This window comes from Microchirus variegatus (genome assembly GCF_963457635.1).
Source record: "Microchirus variegatus genome assembly, chromosome: 5".
NCBI lineage: Eukaryota > Metazoa > Chordata > Actinopteri > Pleuronectiformes > Soleidae > Microchirus > Microchirus variegatus.
In genome coordinates, this window is record NC_139806.1 from 5,583,401 (window position 1) to 5,603,400 (window position 20,000).

A 20,000-nucleotide genomic window follows, 5' to 3' on the forward strand; every position below is an offset into this window, starting at 1 on the left:
AATCACAGCACAGATTCACCAGCACCAGTTGGTTTATTCCCAAAACGGTTGAACAACTGCCGGATATCGGAAGTGAAAGTCAGGGTTAAATGAAATCCACCTGTTGAGATGAAGACACCGCTGTGAAACACACTCGAATCAAAGATACATTATTTCACGACGTTGTAAACCCGCTGCGCTCCAAGGGTTTCAATCATTAGCACTGAGAGAACGAACGGCGGAGATGGGAGACTTTGGCAGATGAAGAGATTGTTTGTGTGTTTGTTGTCGATTGAGGAGGAATTCCTCTGATGCGATCAAAGCCGAAATGATAAGAGGACGACTTCAGTGAGTGTCGGCTGTTCTCAGAGGATCAGAGGGATCCAGATTGTCTTTGAAACGGCAGAAACCTGCCCGTTGAAAACAGTCTAAAGAGGCCTGATTAAAGGGGACATATTAAGCAAAATCAACTTTTTAATCATTTTAATTCTTATATTTGGGACTCTGGAGCCCTAGTCATGTTTTTGTGGTCCTCCTCAGTCTAAGTACAGGAGATAAAACACGCCATGTTGACTTCCTGGAATTGTTGAAACGCGAGAGTGCAGACGAGGGCAATAGTATCCTGAGGAGCAGAAGTCCGCAAAGTGTTCTATTCTCGGCTGCACAGTGCAGCACAGAGTTCTACACAAACTTCCAGCCTCAGAGGATTTACGTTTCGTATATGACGGCAATGTGCCGGCTAGAGTCGGCAAATGATGGCTTTTCCAAATGCTAACTGCTGTTAGCTGCCGGAGCACAGTGCAGCACAGAGTTCTACACAAACTTCCAGCCTCAGAGGATTTACGTTTTATATATGACGGCAATGTGCCGGCTAGAGTCGGCAAATGATGGCTTTTCCAAATGCTAACTGCTGTTAGCTGCCGGAGCACAGTGCAGCACAGAGTTCTACACAAACTTCCAGCCTCAGAGGATTTACGTTTTATATATGAAGGCAATGTGCCAGCTAGAGTCGGCAAATGATGGCTTTTTTCCAAATGCTAACTGCTGTTAGCTGCCGTTAGCCTCAGTGACGCTGACGTTGTTCCCTGTGTCTCATTTGTATATTTAAAGAGACAGGCACTCAAAAGAGAGCGTTCTGAACAGGGCTGTTTTGGCAGAGTGATTGAACTGCTGTGGTGCTTCATCCTTAAGGTATTTTGACCAAAGCATGTCACAGACATGTTTATTAGGACACCAGGGAACTAGGTTTACTTGGTTTACAACTCTTTTCCTCACAATAATAGCTTTTAAATCGGACAACTCTACCTGTGTGTGTGTGTTGCCTCCGTCACCGTTATCTGCAGCTCTCCCTCCCGGATGGGATTTTATCAGTGAGGTTGGTTATTTTGCTTCATAGCAGCTGCTCCACCGGGAGTCCCCCCTGATAAACGGAGCATCACATAACAAGCTGTGTGACCCTCAGTCCACCTCCTCTAAAATTAGAGCAAACAGTGAGTGCACCCTGAGGTTAAAATCCACTACAGTTCCCATTCATTTCATCCACATAAATGTAGGGAGACCAACACTTTGTTGTTCACGTCTTAGCCTTAGATCATCACTGCAGGCGCTGGAAGTTCCATGCATGTCAAAGCCCACCTTTTTAAAGTTAAATAAAAACAGTCAATGGCGATTTTCTCTCTCGTAACTTTGCCTAATTGTTCCTGACGTGCTCGCCGACCTGAAAACATCCCACTTGCCCACAACACCTCAGCTGCTCTCTGTCAGCGGGTGAACACATTTCTGCTTACTGCACCAGAAATGTAAAAACAGCATAAATATTTTATGACTCTAAAACCTCAAAAGTACAGCAAAATTATGACTGCACGCAGACTTTATTTTCTGCTTTTTTTATTTTTTTCTTACCTCCCCTGTATTTATTTGCAAACTAACTTAGTTGTCAGCATTTGCGCATTTTTGTTGACGACGATAACTTCATTTGAGTCATTCTGCTCATATATTATTCTAAAATGTACTTTTCACTGTATATAAAACAGACCGTTCATGTGTGTGGGAAACTGAAACTTTCCTTAGCTTAAAAACAGTTGAGTTTTACCTTGAGTCACATTTAAGACCACGTTAGCACATCTGTGTACCAGAATTATTGTTATTATATTATTATACAATTACTCATTTATACAACATTATGGTTTATATCATCTTTCACGGTCATGGCTCGTAACCTCAGCATTTTCTACAAGGTTCTTTAGTTTTCATGTAGTCATGGATGGCACCATGGCTTCAACGAATAATTATTTCTTCATGATTTAATCTGCTCATTATTCCTTAAATAATTCCTTACTTGTTTTGGACGTTAAAGGCCAGAAAACAGACGTCCTTTTGTCCTCGTTCAGTGAAAAAATTGAAATCAGTTTTTATTTGATAAAAACACTCAAACGTTTTTTATTACAAACTTTCATATGCTACACTTCCTTACTCCTGTACCACATCATCTCCACTTGGGTCATGTGTGATACTGTGATACCCTAATCCTAACCCCAACCCCAACCCTAAGACACATCATGTCCACTTGGGTCATGTGTGATACCCTAATCCTAACCCCAACCCCAACCCTAACACACATCATGTCCACTTGGGTCATGTGTGATACTGTGATACCCTAATCCTAATCCTAACCCCAACCCTAACACACATCATGTCCACTTGGGTCATGTGTGATACCCTAATCCTAACCCCAACCCCAACCCTAACACACATCATGTCCACTTGGGTCATGTGTGATATTGTGATACCCTAATCCTAACCCCAACCCTAACCCACATCATCTCCACTTGGGTCATGTGTGATATTGTGATACCCTAATCCTAACCCCAACCCTACCCCAAATCATCTCCACTTGGGTCATGTGTGATACTGTGATACCCTAATCCTAACCCCAATCCCAACCCTAACCCACATCATCTCCACTTAGGTCATGTGTGATACTATGATACCCTAACCCCAACCCTAACCCTAGTCCCACGTTACACTGGCTCAGCTCCATCCACACTACTGAAATAATGTACTAACTACCTTGTTTAAGTACGTTAAATTAACTTTTTGTATCTTTTTTTCCTCTTAAAGCCAAAAACCCAAAGTACAACATGTCAGAATGCACTGAATCCCTTCAGGTTTGAGTATAGACAAGTTTCAGAATGCTGGTTTTATGTTTTTTCCATGCAATAATCTTCTTTGAGTTAATCAGACTTGTGTGCTTCCCTTTTCCTTTCTAATTCCCCGGGCCTAAACTACTCAGGGATTTGTCATGATCAGTATATTTTGCTGTCCTGGACCCCAGAATTTAAAGGAACTACTGTTTGTTCACCAGGTTGAAATCTCTCCCAAGGTTTTGGTAGCAGAAGTTTTCTGGTTTCTGGTCATTTTTATTCTGTCTGGAGAGCAAAATAGGTAGAAGTATTTGGGCCTCAATGCATCAGCGATTTTTAATGTGTCTGCATTAACATGTCGACGGCTCTTAGTAGATATGAGATTTAAGTCCGTTCTGAACTTTATCCTTGTTCTCACGCCGTTTCCTTTCCCTTTGTTCTGAGATTGACCAGGTAGTGAAGAGATTATTTCCTATATTTTGCCTTTTATGAGATAAATATTATTACCTGGAAATGGTTTGCTCCTTAAAGTTCCACACTCTCACGTCCCTCTTGCATCTTTCATTTAATCGCTCCACCGCTCTCGTCACCGCTCCCTCTCCTCGTCTTTTAAATCTCGTCTTACTCGTTTGAATGTACAGGATGAATCGGTGTATTTCTGGCAACCATCAAACGCGATCCATTCAAAGTAAATGATCCTGATCCTGTGTTTCTTCATGTGCTGCGTCACGAGTGGCGGTCGCATCTTCCTGCAATTCCACTTCAAGTGAAACAAACTCGGCTCTCGGGGGGAATCAACTCTCAACTAAAATGCGACTCCTGAAATTGCCTCGATTGCTGATGAGGCCGCCGTCGCCCGCTATTCCGGAGGAAATTGCGATACGTATATTGCCGCGGCGATCCACGCTCTCTCCCAGCTTTGATTTAATTGGATCACAGGAATTGCAGTCGGATTAAAGTGGATTGCTACAACAACGCTGTGGTAATTCAGGAAGTGGTAGACGTCTCATTTTGTTCCTGCTGTTATTGCGGCGAGGACTGCCGGCTTCTCACGGCTCTAAACTTTATTTGACTGAACTGAACAAAAGGCAGCGGGGTGTTATGTGACAAAAAAACATCATTACAATTGTAAATTTAGACACACAAGGTGGATTAAAGATCTCAGTGTTGAAGAAGTCGCCTTAGGTAAGATGACTTGAATTATAAAAGACACAAATGACTACAAATATACTATACTGCACATATGTCAAACTCAAGGCCCGGGGGCCAGATGTGGCCCGCCAGGTCATTTTATGTGGCCCGCGAGTTATTAATTGGGCTTAAAAATCAGTGTTAAAATAGGTCTATGCTGCTTAAAGGCGTGCGTTGACCATAAACTACATTTCCCACAATGCATGGCAATGGCAAGTGACGACATCACCATCGCGGACCGGGTTACAAAGATAATGCATCGTATTTGTAACTTGAATAAGTAATAAATAAAGTAAGTTATTTATCAATATGTTACGGAGTAGTTACCTTTAGTTTACATTATATTTGGTTACATTTATTCTGTATGACAGTTACATCTGGCCCTTTGAGGGTAGCCACGATGCTGATGTGGCCCTCAGTGAAAATGAGTTTGAGACCCCTGCTATACTGTATATAAAAATCCTAAATTTTATCCATTAAATCATTCTTGTAAATAAAAGTTGAGTTAATCAAAAAGGTCCAGAAGTTTTTTAAGAGATGGGAAGTACGAAATGGACCAGAAACAGTGAATTATTTGTTATTAAAACAACATTTTCTGATTGTTTTAGCTTCCTAAAGGCGCCATATGTAAGAATGTGGCCAATAACAGTTACTGCATTCAAATTCAAAATACCGAGGTCTTTTAAGGTTTCGTTTTCTGACGTAACTGGCAACCCGCGGTTGCTCGGCAGCTGAGACTCTACTGACTGTAATGATTGGTAGACGGGGGTAGGTGGCGCCACATGCCAAAACATGATTTCAAAACATAAACATGATTTGCAGTCTGCAAAATATTATAATGCAAATATTTTGTCTGTACTGTTGTTGTTGGTGAGTTCAGTTTGTTATATGAGCATTATTCCTGAGTCTCTGTGACATATTAGGAGGATTTTATGGCCAGTTGATTTAGATTTATTACATAATGCACCTTTAAAGGTGAATATTTTCTTTGTTTCTTATCTCCATATAACAAAGAAATCATTGAAACTAAATCATTTTGGTTTGTGGGCAAAACATCGTCATTTCCACGTTTGACAAACACTGATCCAACGTTTTTTTTTTTAACATTTTATGGACCAAACGATTAATCGAGAAAACAATCGACAGATTAATCGAATTCTTTAGTTGCAGCTCTCGTGTGAAAACCCACTCAGGTACCAACAAATTCAGTATCTTATCATCGTCTAAAACCACAGAGCGCAACAAATCAATAGGAAAAGCAAATAAATAAAGTGAAGGACTCGCAGACATACATCATCCTCCTCTCCATGTGGGGAAAAGCTCCATCAGCAGCCAGGATGATATAAACTCTGATAACGTCCCCCTCGGCTCAATGAATCCTCGGCGTTATTGACGACGCCTCTCGTCTGGATCCCATTATCAAAGTGTCTTCAAAAGGAGACTAATTGAATTAGTGCGAAGGATCTGTAATTGAAAGCTCCCGTTTTTTTTTGTTTTTTTTAAAGATGCATTGTAGTCTCGCGCTCGCTTCTGAGCGGAGACATCCATCAAGCGATGCATCACCTGCATTATCGCCTTATTTACACAGTAATAGCCGCCGAGTGTTAGGAGGTGGATGTTACGTTGGTGGTGTTGTTGCGTCGGCGCAGGTTTTATTTCCCTCTGACCTCGGGGACTGACCTCATGAATAAGACAAAGATGATTCTCTGCTGTCCGTGTTCTGGTCATTACACGCCCCGACACACTGACGCGACTGGGTCCGACTCAGTGATTGTTTTTGGTGGAATTGTGAAGATTCTCCTGTGAGATGAGCACACCTGGATCCCCCAGTGTGTGTGTGTGTGTGTGTGTGTGTGTGTGTGTGCTTGGACTTCTATCTTTGTGAGGACCAGACTGTTGGACCTTATAGGGTGAGAACTTCCTGGTGTCACAACGTAATTGTGTCCATTCTAGAGCTGCAATTACCGATTATTTTCGTAATTGGTCCATCAAATGTCGGAAAATGTTGATCAGTTTTTGTCAAAATAGTTGACGATTCAATTGGTAATCGATTTGTTATCAATTAATTGTTTCAGCTCTAATCTACTCCAAATGTTGTGTTTTATTGTAACTGATTTGTAAACAACATTAAATGTGCCATATGTAAGAATGTGGCCAAAAACAGTTACAATTTTCAAATTGAAAATATCGAGGTCTTTTAGGTCTTGTTTTATGACTTAACTGGCAACCCGTGGTTGCTCGGCAGCTGAGACTCTACTGACTGCAATGATTGGTAGATGGCGGTAGGTGGCGCCACATGCCAGAACATGATTTCAAAACATTTTTTAATGCAAATATTTTGTCTGTACTGTTGTTGTTGGTGAGTTCAGCTAGTAATTGGGGGCTGTAGCTACCTGCTTACTACCAGCTTATAACCCAATAATACACTAAAATTCACCATATAGAAACCAGGTAAATACCCAGTATTTTTGTTTACACTTATTGGTCTGTATGTCCAATAAACATTTAACAAGCTTAGTACCTCCTGGATTAAAACTATCAACTGTAATTCATTGCGGGCCGCCAGAAATGTTTCTGCGGGCCGCCATTGGCCCCCGGGCCGCACTTTGAGAACCAATGGCTTTGACGTTATCTGCTTTTAGAAACCTTTGGAATTTTTTTTCCGATTGCACAAAATGTTGCGTAATTACAGTAACGCAAAGTTGCGCTCGTGGTCATGGTTGGAGAAAAACACGGACATGGACTGTGCGATAATATTCTGGATGTAGTGCAGCGACTGGAATTGGTGCAGTGCAAACTAATAGATAGAAACACTACTGGAATAGTAATACTAGTCATTTTTCGCCTCTTCCTGAAAGAGGTCACACACCCACTGATCCAGAAGCCATTCCAGCCTGTTCTTCTTCTCTCTCGCTATCTTGTACCCCCCCCCCCCCCTCCTATTCCTTTCTCTCTGCTCTGCTTCAGTGCCTTTACTCACGCTAACTATTATCGCTAATATCTGCGTTGTTTCCCCGCCGGATTTATCTTCGTGTTCTGCGTCAGAGGGAGGCATCTAAAGAGCGTTCACATGTGGAAAACGGCACGGCGTATTACTCAGGAACTCTTAATTTCATCTTTCATCTCTCGCCCCTCTCTCTTTTCCCAGAGCCAGATGGTTTGTCACGGTTCTTCGGGGGTTAGAGGTCGGAGGTTTAAGGCTAATTTATAGCCCCTGGTTCGGTGCTTTCGTCCCGTTGTGAGCGTACGGAGCTCTGCTGCAGGTACCGGTTAACAATGACGGGTGTGCGTCCCTGTGTAAAAGTCACATTTTAGAGGTGGGTGAATTTTTAGTTTACGAGCGACTTGGTCGGTTGCATGCAAACGTGCAGCAGGACTTTGTAAACGTCAGAGACGCGTCATGGGAATCATGGTTCTATTGTGCATTCGTACCCTACCATTCAAAAGTTTGGGCTCACCTAGAAATATCCTTATTTTTTGAAGGAAAAGCACTTTTTTATCAATGATTGCATACATTAAATGAATCAGAAATGCACTCTATTCTCGCTGAAAACGTCTGGTTTTCAATGGAATATGTACATATGTGTGTAGAGGTCCATTTCCAGTGTTCTAATGGTACATTGTGTTTGCTAATCGCGTTAGAATGCTATTGGATGATTAGAAAACCCTCAAAAAACCTTGTGCAATGATGTTAGCACAGCTGAAAACAGTTCTGACGATTATTTCTAATCTTGTCAATGTCTTGACTGTATTTTCTATTCATTTTGCAACTCTTTTGATGAATAAAAGTGTGACTTTTAATGAAAAAACAACAACAAAATTGTATAGGTGACCCCAAACTTTTGAATGGTACTGTACAGTAAAACAACAGGAAGTTGCAGATCTTTTGCAAGCCCAATAACATCACGCAGGAAGTGTTTGATGTGACGAAGACATTTCGGGATTTCTCACTCCAAAAACCACGATTATGCAGACGATATCATTCGTATTTAAAGAGATTTGGTTTTTAAAACTATCATGCTGTTTCAAAGCAACAACAACGTTCAGGTGTGATTTTTTTTTATGGATTTAGAAATGAATGTGGACTCATTTCAGATTCTTTCCACGTCTGAAAAAAGTCTGGAGGTTTTTGTCAGAGCGGCCGAACGTTTGTTTGTGCAAATGGAAGTGTCCGCGGACGAGCGTTCACAACGGTTCGTGAGTGACAGTGTGGTCAAAGTGGCAGGAAGCAGGAGCGGGACAGCACTTCATTAATGTGCAGTGTCACTCCCCTTCTCCCTCTCCCTCTCTCTCATACATACTCAGCAGCCTCAGACCACTTCATTTGCTCTGAGAGAGAGAGAAAAGGACAAGACCCTGCGGATTCTCCTGTTAATCTTTAATGAGCCCCCAGGAGTGAGAACTGTCCGTCTGCCTCTTTCCTCCGCATCCAGGAAACAAACAATGACGCGGCTTGAAAACAACATGGGCCACACATCGTGGTCGTTACCTGCCTGAGTGTCTGTCTGCTTGCTATTAACCTCCGACCCTCTCTCTCTCCAGCGCAAAGCCTGAATTATTAATCTGGCTATCGCTTTGCCCGACCAGCCCCACTGCCAGCAACGGGAATGGGCGACGTCTTGGTCGGTGCGGTTCAGAGAGACTGAGTGTGTCTGAGTGTCTGGACTGAGGCGAGGGGGGGGGGGGCAGCTTATTGCTTCGTCTGTCAGTCAAACTACTGGAGTTTAGTGAAGACTCTCTTACCGTAAAATTCCTCAACAACACAAACCCCACAAAAACTAGCATAAAAGTATATCATTCCATCTGCGTACGACCTATAAGTATTGTTTCAGCGTTTCCCCCTCTACATTTAATGGATTGTATTGGCTGCTAATTATGTGCCAAATAATTATTATCTTAAATTACGTGTGCACATCATCAGTCATGTTTAGGTTTTACAGTGTATATACATACGTATATATGTATTAAATACGTTTATTTGTGTTTATATCTATGCATGTATGTATATGTGTATATATGTGTATATAATATATACATATATATGTACATGTGAATATGTATCTATGTATATATGTATATACATGTATATATGTACATATGCGTATATATGTATATACATGTATATATGTACGTATGCGTATATATGTATATACATGTTTATGTACGTATGCGTATATATGTATATACATGTTTATGTACGTATGCGTATATATGTATATACATGTTTATGTACATATGCGTATATATGTATATACATGTTTATGTACATATGCGTATATATGTATATACATGTTTATGTACATATGCGTATATATGTATATACATGTTTATGTACATATGCGTATATATGTACATAGGTGTTTATATGTATATACATGTACATAGGTGTTTATATGTATATACACATATATGTGCATACGTGTGTATATGCATATCTGTACATGTGTATATATGTATATACATGTATTTGTATTTATGTATATACATGTATTTGTATTTATGTATATACATGTATTTGTATTTATGTATATACATGTATTTGTATATATGTATATACATGTATTTGTATATATGTACATATGTGTGTATATGTACATATGTGTGTATATGTATAAATGTACATATGTGTGTATATGTATGTACATGTACATATGTGTGTATATGTACATGTGTGCGTGTATATACGTACATATGTGTGTGTATGTATATATGTATGTGTGTGTATATACATATATATATATACTGTATATGTGTATATATAGTACAGAGGGAGCTGGAGCCACTTTCACTGGTTTTATAGTAGGAACCATCATTAATGTAAATGCTTTTAATCATGAATCAGTTTATTCTCTAATTGAATATGATATCCACGCTACGCTGAGATAACACACCGTCCGTGTCCATATGTGAACACGCGTTTCCAATATAGTGACAAAATCTTCTTAAATAGACCAGGAAAAAGCGAGAGAAAATCTCCATTCTGTGTCTTTCTCTTTTGTTTTCACTCCCCAGTTTAGCCTTTGAGCTGGAGGAGACCCCTCCGCTTAAATTAAAAGATGACTCTTGTAAGTCCTTGCACACTCTTCTACACACACACACACACAAACTCATTCACTGGCCCTGTAGCTGCACGTCCTCCAGGCACCCAGAGTGTCATGGCAACTGTATGGCAGCCGAGGCGGCAGCAGCAGCAGTCTCATTTTCATACTGATGAGGTGGCCGGTTGCCGTGGAGGCCTGTGCTGCTGCTGCTGCTGCTGCTGCTGCTGCTGCTGCTGCTGCTGCTGCTGCTGCTGCTGCTGCTGCTCCACACTCGTCTCTCTTCTCCTCTCCGATGTCGCCCTGAAATTTTAATGACCTTTCCTTTGTCTGCGTCTCGTCTTCCTCCCCTCTGTTCTCCTAACTGTGCGAGTGTTTGCGAGGAAGTGTCAAGAGTCTCGGCCTCAAAACAGACGTTTTGTGGCCATGCGGCCGTATTTAAACGCGCGAAGGCTGCACGTAGTTCCTGAGACGTGAATACATTTTCGAGGGGGCATGTATTTTTACACAGGTGGACGACCTCCTCCAGTCTGCTCCTCTTGGCCTCATCAGGTCAGCACCTCTGTTTCTTCAAAGCTTTTTCCTTGGACGTTGCACAGGAAGTTGCCTGGAGAGGTTTTATTGCAGCTCTGAAACGGCTCATTGCGACAGATTCAAGGTGTCAACATCAAAAAATGAGCCCTGGAAACAACAGTTGGCCGTGTCATCCGTGTGTGAAGAGTGTTATGGTGGAATCGCTGGCACCTGCCACTCTCATCTGGCGTTCAGTCGTTTAGTTGGACGCGAAGCTCCATTCTCTTCTTTTTTTTTTTTTTTTCCCGGGGAACAATGGCGGCGATGTGTTTGATCAGCTTCAAAATCCACTTTGTCATTTCAATATCGTGACGCGGTGAACGCTGATCACTTTTCTTTCCTTTTGTGTGTGTTTTTAAAAGGACGAAGAGGCCAGAGACGAAGACGACGGCAGGATCGAGCCAGTGGGACGGGCCGACCACGCCTCCGTGAGGTCACTAGAGTAAGTCGGTCACTCGCGTGCGGTGGAGTAATAATCCTGTCCTGGTTTTACCTTTTTGTGCTTTCTGCGTTTGCTGTAAAAAAAAAAGAAAGCTGCTAACGTTGGAGTGTATTTGTCGCTATATGTGTTTTTCTTCTTGCGTTAAGTGGAGGAATGTTGTGTTGTCCTCGTCCGTCCATACATGTTTTCTGTCTCTGCTGTTTGTCCCAGTGTTGTTAAAATGGAGTGACATTTCAGTCACGTCGTCCTGAATCTGTCTTCATTGCACTTCCTCACCTTTAACCTCCCCTGAAGCATAATAACCTACGAACAAAAATTAGACAGAATAATGTTTCAGTGCATATAGGTTTAAGGTCGGGGTTGGGGTTTTGGATTTCTGCTGAACAATATTATTTCTAAGGGCTAAAGCCAGGCCTGGGGTTAGGGTTAGGATTTCTGCTTAAAAATACTGTTTTTAAGGGCTGGGGCCAGGGCTGGCCATAGGGTTAGGGTTGGGGTTGGTTTTTTGCATTTCTGCTGAACAATATTATTTTTAAGGGCCAGGCCTATGGTAAGGGCGAGGGTTGGTGTTGGGGTTAGGTTTTAGGATTTCTGCCTAAAAATACTATTTTTAAGGGCTATGTCCAGGTTTGGGGTTAGGATTTAGGATTTCTGCTTAAAAATATTATTTTTTAGGGTTAGGGTTGGGGTTTTGGATTTCTGCTGAACAATATTATTTTTAAGGGCTATGGCCTAGGGTTGGGGTTAGGATTTAGGATTTCTGCTGAACAATATTATTTTTAAGGGCCAGGCCTATGGTTAGGGCGAGGGTTGGTGTTGGGGTTAGGTTTTAGGATTTCCGCTTAAAAATACTATTTTTAAGGGCTATGGCCAGGTTTGGGGTTAGGGTTGGGGTTAGGATTTAGGCTCTCTGCTGAAAAATATTATTTTTAATATTGATATATTTGAATATTGATTTGTGATCTTGGCTTTAGGGATTTTTTAAGTACTGAACGCACAATATTTATGTTTGACTCTGATGTCTCGTTCCTGATAGATTTTTTAGAAGCCAGACCTTTTTCCATGCAAACCCTCATATTTCAGTGATCGGGATTTATTCAACCAGCTCTTCATGCCCATAGACAGTGATGCTGCCAGATAAGACATAAAAGATACCAGTGATTCAGCCAGAACTATCTGAAATAACCCCCTTCACGCTGTGTGAAAGTAGAATCCCTGTACTTGGTTTGACGCGTGTGATCCAGGTTTGTTTTTGGAGGAAAATCTCATTTCATTCCTGCCTCCTGATTTACATAATTCTCTCTCTCGCTCTCCGTGTCGCCATCAGCGCTCTCCCACACACACACTAACCCATTCAACTCCCTTATTATTAACAACTGTCGTTGTGTTTTGTTGTTTTTTTTGCTCCGTCGCATGCTTCCAGCTCAATATGCAGGTACGGTATTGTTGTTATTGTTCCTGTGATTTCCCAGAGAATCTGGCTTCTCTCTCTCTGCCTCTCAGTCGACAACAAGGGGCTCACTTCCCCCCCCCCCCCCCAAAGTTAATCATAGTCCTTGTATCAGAGCCGTGAAGTGATTAGGTTCTGGCGTCTTATATAATGTTTCTCTCTCTGTGTGTTTGTCTGTTGTTCAACAAAAGGAAAACAAAGCACTCTAAAGGCTCCTCGTACGGCAGAAATCCCTGTATAAATGGAACGTTCACAATTTTGACCCCGGTTCCAGATGAAAAGCGCGTTATTCTGCACACGTTGACAGTTTGTTTTCATTGTTTTATTTTCTTGTCGAACAAACACCACAGCTGATCTCAACAAGGCGCCGAACACTTTAACGTCGGGAAAGATTAGGTTTGATGCCTCGGCTTTAAAAGGAAACATCCTTTTTAAGATGATAAAAAGAAGATAAGATTTTATTGGAGTTCATATATTGTAAATATTAGAGCGGAAACAATTAATCACAAGATTTCTGATTGTTTTAGCTTCTTTAATGTGAATGTTTTCTTCGTTTCTTTGCTCCACACAAACAAAGAAATCATTAAAAGTGAATCATGATCAACGTTTTTTACATTTTCTGACATTTTATCGACCAAACGATTAATCGAGAAACTAATCGTTATAGATGCACTAGATATAGATATTTAGAACTTTATAAGGCCTTTCTGTCGCTCATCACCTTTCTTTATATCACGTCTTAAAGGTGAAGTAAGTAGTTTATAGTGCCATCTAGAGGAGAGGCTGAAATTTACAACAAAGAACTGCTCCTCTGCTCACCCCCTCCCTTCCCTGAGTGCTACGGTATCCTCAGCCGGTCAAATGTCGTCCTCGTCGTCTTTCTCCGTGTCAGCAGATGAGGTTCGTGAGGCGAGGGAGAGGGCGGAGCTACCACGGCCGTAGCAGACGAAGCGGAGAGAGTGGAGGCGGGACTTGATTTGTTTTCTCGCGTTTGTCCTTACAGGCTCCGGTAGAAACATGGCGTCTCGCTGCTAACAGTGGCTATGCAACCGCGGCCCGCGACCATGTTATTTTACATGACTTTTTGAAACACTACGAAAATGAAACAAAAACTATTATACAGCAACTAGACAATGCAGGAGCACATAATGTGTATAAAAAAGTGGATTTTGGGTTATATAAACCCATAAATACTACACAGTGTCCCTTTAAGACTAAAGTGTGTGTGTGGACCTTTAAAAAGCTTCCTTTTCATTGACTGTTTATCCATTTTTATTTGTTCCTTTTCCAGCACCTTCTTGTTTTTTGGGGATTTATTATGATTTATTCACTTACACCACTGTTGTTGATCGTCATCCTTTATTTTTTTATTTTTCCCTGTCATCATCAACATCTCATTTCCTGTTTTTGTCGTCCCCCCCCCACATGGTGTCTCTCCTCCTCCCCCCTCCTCTCCTCTCCATCCATCCATCTATCCCTCACCACCCATCCCAGAGACATAGTCAAACTGGTGGAGGTGTCAAACGACGGTGGGCCTCTGGGAATCCACGTGGTGCCTTTCAGTGGCAGGGACCGCAGGTAAAAGAAAAGATAAAAGATGATAATGTGCTGCACAAAGAGACATGACGGAGACGAATGTGGTGTCGATGCTAGTGTAACGCGAAAAAAAAGAGCTTTAACGCTTTGAACCATAACTCTACTGAGTCCACGAGGAGTTTAAGTTTCTCTTTTGTTCAGTTTTAACATTTAACTTTTCTTTTTTTTCTAAGCCCCAGGTGTCACACACCTGACCTGATGTCTGATTTATTTCAAATAAAGGACAAAAAAATTCGCCTATTTTACCTCATTTAGTTGATGACTTGTCAGCCTCATTGTGGATTCATCACAGCTTGAATCACCTCTTTAAATTTAAATAACTTATTATGTTAATTTGGTCTTTGCGTGGTGGTGGCGTAGGGAGTGTGCAGCACTGCAGGAGACACACACACACAGCGGACATTCCTCTGGTGCCCATGTGTAATCACTTCATCACATACACATACATGGCGGCATCATGAAGCCATTTGCCAGTTTACAGTGATCAATCATGCTTGTTTAGAGTCGGTAGGTGACCGTCATATATATTTTTTTGGGCCGCTGTCAAATCAGCTTTAGGTGGTTCAAAGCGCACACTGAGCAGTGTACACACACACACACACACACACAGCTGGAACAAAGCTGGGATGGAATTAGAAGAATTTCACATCTGGTTTAAATATCTGACGGCGGAGACCGGAGGCTTCTGTGATTCAAGATTCAAGTCCCGAAGCTCAATACAGTTTTCAAACCTGACTGTTTACGACTTAATGCTTTTATTAATGTTCATGGTTCTTTAAAACATTATAGGCCAGTCGGTCTTCGTCATTTTTCCAGCTCCAATCTGCCAGCAGCAGCAGCTGCAGCTTACTGAGACTGACAAATATGATCAGTGACTACAGAAACAGAGTGACACGCCGTATTGAAAATCAAGATCATATCACTTTTCTGGCTGCCTGATTTAATCAGCCTAAAAGCGCATTTATAATGCACTTTTCATTTATTGGTGAAATGTCAGGCCGGGGCGTTATACCGTGATTACGACGGGCTGGGCTTTCATCAGAGAAATAGCCACCTCAAACCCCCCCAACCCCCCCCCCCTCCCCGCCCTCTCTGCAGCAAATCGCATTGGGTTCTCGCTCGGATTCAATCAGTGGAATTGTCTCTAAACTTCTTCAACTCCTGAACTTCTCTGGCCTCCTGCCGTAATCACATTCCCATTCATACTGAATTAAAAAGCCAGAGGCTGGGCCGAGTGTAACGTCCTTAAAATCAACACGGTTTACCTCGGCGACACTCGGACGTAGCGGCTCACGAAAAAGCCTTTATGCACACGGACTCGGGACTGTCTGCTGAGGATGCTTCCTCCGATTGTGCTCTATTTGACCACAAAGTCACGCGGTGTTCGCCTCTGTGCTGTGGCCGTGTGAGGAATCATAAGCTAGTTTGTCACACCAGATTACAGGGTGACAGCCAAGTGCAATAGACCGGCCTCTATAAATGTTTAAAGGAGACATATGCAAAATCTATTTTTTTTAAATCATTTTAATACTTATATTTGGGACTCTGGAGGCCCTATGTGTTGGCAAAGTGTGAAAAAAGACGACTCAGTCGTGTTTTTGTGGTCCTCCTCAGTCTAAGTACAGGAGATAAAACGGGCGATGTTGACTTCCGCACTCATTGCTACGTCACAATGAGACATTCCTGGAATTGTTGTATCGCAACACCGAGAGTGCAGGTGAGGGCAACAGTATCTGGACGAGCGGGAATCGGCGAAGTGTTCTATTCTTGTCTGCACAGTGCAGCACAGAGTTCTACACAAACTTCCAGCCTCAGAGGATTAACATTTTATATATGGCGGCAGTGTGCCGGCTAGAGTCGGCAGATGATGGCTTTTCCAAATGCTAACTGCTGTTAGCTATCATTAGCCTGTGTCTCATTTGCATATTTAAAGAGACAGGCACTCAAAAGCGAGCGTTCTGAACAGGGTGATTGAAGTGCTGCTGTGGTGCTTCATCCTTAAGGTATTTTGACCAAAGCATGTCACAGACATGTTCATTAGGACACCAGGGAACTAGGTTCACTTGTAGAAAAAGACTATAATGTGGCTCCTTTAATGGTGCTGTTTTCTGTTGCTCTCTCTCTCTGAGAACCTTAGAAAAATTGATGCAACTAGTCCTAGGGGTCAGAAAATTAACACCAGAAAAGCTTCGACGAAAACAACAGAACAGCAGAGTTGCAGAATGTTTTGATGGCCTTTGAATAGATGCCACCCACACGCAGCCTCTGGTGTGATGTGACCGCACGCTGATAATGCTGCACACTGTACATTCAACTCAATACTTGACCAAATCATGCATTTCACAGCCGTGCATGCAAGAAGATAATTATTTTTTACAATGTATGCAAATAAAACATAGTTAGTATGTGAGAAAATTGTCCTAAATCCTACTTCACTTCACTCCTACTTCCCAGAGTCAAATTGATGATAAAGTAGGCTTCATCCAATCAACTCACACAATTTCCCCCTTTTTTTAAATCTGGAAACCGCAGTCATCATCCATTTTATTTGTATTGACCTCTCACAGCCCGTCTGCAGTACCATTAAACCCCATCAGGGGCGCTGCAGCCCACACTCAGTGAGGGGGCACGTGCTGTAGATGACCTCTACCACCATGTGGATGCTTCTGGTTTCACAAAACTAAGATGGCACTGGCCAAAATATTGAAACTGGAGGATTTGAAAACGACACTCTCCCCCCCCCCCCCCCCCCCCCCCCCCCCTCCCCTCCTCAGTCCACGTTTTCTTCATTATGGTCTCTTTGAACATTTCAGGACTCTTGGCTTGTTGGTCAAGCGTCTGGAGAGGGGAGGGAAGGCCGAGCAGAACGGCCTCTTCCAGGAGAACGACTGTATCGTCCGTATCAATAACGGAGACCTGCGGAACATCCGCTTTGAACAGTAAGACGGCAGCATGCGGGAGGTCCTGCGTCCTCTCTGTGTGATCGACTTCCTGGACCTCCTTCTGCTTCTCCTCTACCTAAAACCTCTACCTCTCCTCCCTGCTCTTCCGTTTTGTTTTAAACGCTGCGTCTCCTTCTGCTGCCTGTCGCTGTTTAACTCCCCGTTAGGTTGCAAGCCTTATCTTTGCAGCAGTCGTCGTCGTGGTTCTGCTCCTGTGTGTTTCAGTAACAGCTCCACTGGACTCCTCATGTAACACGTCTGTCTGTGTGTCCTTCCATCTTCCATTGGAGGGAATGGAAATGAGGCTCCTAACATTCAAAGCCTCTTGTTCCCGTCTCATGCTCTAACCCCCACCTGCTAACCTCTCCTCTAGCTCCTGTGTGTATGCATGCCTTACATACACGTGTTTGATCTGATTTCCAGCACAAAATCATATGAAATGCATGTTTTTTTTCATCATATGGAAGGTGCATTATTTATTTAATTTTAGTTATTTGGTTTATTTGCACATTTTTATGTGTGGGTGAGGTACATGGGTGGATGATTTGGTTTTATTTGTTTATTATAGGTTATATAAGTGTCTCTAATACAAAGGCCTTGCTGTCTTCATGTGCAGCGGAGGTGGAAAATCTGGCTAAACCCTTGATAATTAAACTAAAACGGCGATAAATGAGACATTTCTGCATATAATTTGGCACAAACACCTCTTTAATCCCCTTTAAATCTTTAATTTAATATTATACTGTACTGTGATAATGTGTCCCAGTGGACCACGGGTGAGAATAAGGAGCTCCACTCATTCTGTTGTTGCTCTTATTTCTCTGCAATATAACGTAAGGGAGCAGATTCCACCTCGTCTGCGTCTCGATCCTGCCAGTCGTCATTCGGGGGCCGTGACGAGTCGTAAAAATTTTCCAGGGTCCTGGAATTTTCCCTCTAACGTCCGTTCAGCTGTCAGGGAGCGAGGGAAGAGCCATTCCACTGGATGCTTTATTGAAACAGGTGGTGCTAACAAGGCTCCGCTGTTGCAGGGCGCTGACAGCCAACATAAGTTTCCATTCACACCTACTGTACATGAGCTCCCAGTGAAGTGGCTTTAAAAGAGGATTTTCTGCAGACTTTCTGTGGGATAGTGGTTTATCCTTCATCTGGAGCCAAATGAGGGGATTATGTGATGGATCCGTCGAGGAGGATTCAGTCCAGAGCCGCGAGTGCTCGTAATAAGTATTAATTAACATGTCAGAATGCTCAGGTGGGTGAAAATAGATTTAGTGCAGTGTAGAGTGTGGGTTTGTGGGTAGCTGGAGTTCCTGCAGACGAGTGTGATTTCATATTTTTTGTCAGAGAGATATTTTTTATATGTCTTGAATGAGAGCTGCAACTTACGGAGCCCCCGAACTGACATGAGGAAAAAAAAAAAAAAGCAAAAATATATATTTTTTGAAATCTTCAAAGTTGAGATCTCGAGTTTCATAGATGAGATCTCTAGTTTCCAAAAAAAGTTTTAAAAAAATTATAATTTTTATTAATTTTCATATTTTTTTTCAAAACGATGAAACAATATTTCAAATTTTTCAATAAATAAAAAATAATTTCAAATTTTTCTTTTTTTTTCAAAATTTCAAATTTGTAAAAAAAAAGAACAATTTCAAATGTTTAATTTATTTTCAAAATTTCATTTTTTTTTCAAAATTTCATTTTTTTTAAAGTTTTTTTTACCTTTTTTTCAAAATTTCAAATTTTTACTTTTTTCTTTAATAATTGGAAAAAACTGTTTTCCAAAAATTAAAAAAAAAGTAAAAAAAAACATTTTTTCGAAAAATATTTGCAAACTGATGATGGAAAAAATAAAACATTTTCAAATTTTTTTCATATTTTTCATATACTCGACTCTCTCTCTCTCTCCTTTCAGAGCTCAGAACATGTTCCGTCAGGCCATGCGCTCGCCGCTCATCATGTTCCACGTGGTGCCGTCGTCCATGAAGGCGCACTACGAGCAGCTGTCCCACGCCGACAGGAACCCGGCGTACGCCTCGGGCCGCTTCAGCCCCGACTCGGTGAGCGGCAGCACCGTCTCCAGCATCGACCACACGCCGCAGAGGATGTCGCGGCACGGCTCCCACTCTCACCCTCATTCCCACCCACCTGCTCACCCGGAGCAGAACAACGGCTACGCGCCGCTCGCTCACCCGCCGGTGTCTGCGGCCAAACCCCCGACGGGTCACGTCCACTCCCCCCAGAGGGCGATGACCTCCACGCCAACGGGAGGCTACACCAAAAAAGTCGGCAGGCGACTCAACATCCAGCTAAAGAAAGGTGAGGTTTTTACCAGACGGCACGTGCTGCGTACACTACCGTTCACAAGTTTGGGGTCACTTAGAAATGTCCTTATTTTTGAAGGAAAAGCACTTTTTTTTGAATGAACATAACATTAAATGAACCATAAATACACTCTATACATTGTTGATTTGGTAAACGACTATTCTAGCTGCAAATGTCTGGTTTTTAATGTGCATAGGTGTATAGAGGCCCATTTCCAGTGTTCTAATGGTACATTGTGTTTCCTAATTGGGTTAAAAGGCTACTGGATGATTAGAAAACCCTTAAAAACCCTTGTGCAATGATGTTACCACAGCTGAAAACAGT

General features: G+C 42.1%; 1 protein-coding gene across 1 annotated transcript in view; it reads left to right on the top strand.

Moving 5' to 3' along the window:
* Positions 1 to 20,000, top strand: part of LOC310927087 (partitioning defective 3 homolog) — a gene marked incomplete at both ends in the record, with an annotated part of 292,124 nt that overhangs the window by 126,422 nt on the left and 145,702 nt on the right. The window contains 4 exons of the mRNA XM_083889330.1: positions 11,287 to 11,366; positions 14,311 to 14,394; positions 17,226 to 17,351; positions 19,267 to 19,670. Coding sequence (XP_083745456.1) covers positions 11,287 to 11,366; positions 14,311 to 14,394; positions 17,226 to 17,351; positions 19,267 to 19,670 — 694 coding nt within the window. The remainder of the gene's footprint in view (positions 1 to 11,286; positions 11,367 to 14,310; positions 14,395 to 17,225; positions 17,352 to 19,266; positions 19,671 to 20,000) is intronic.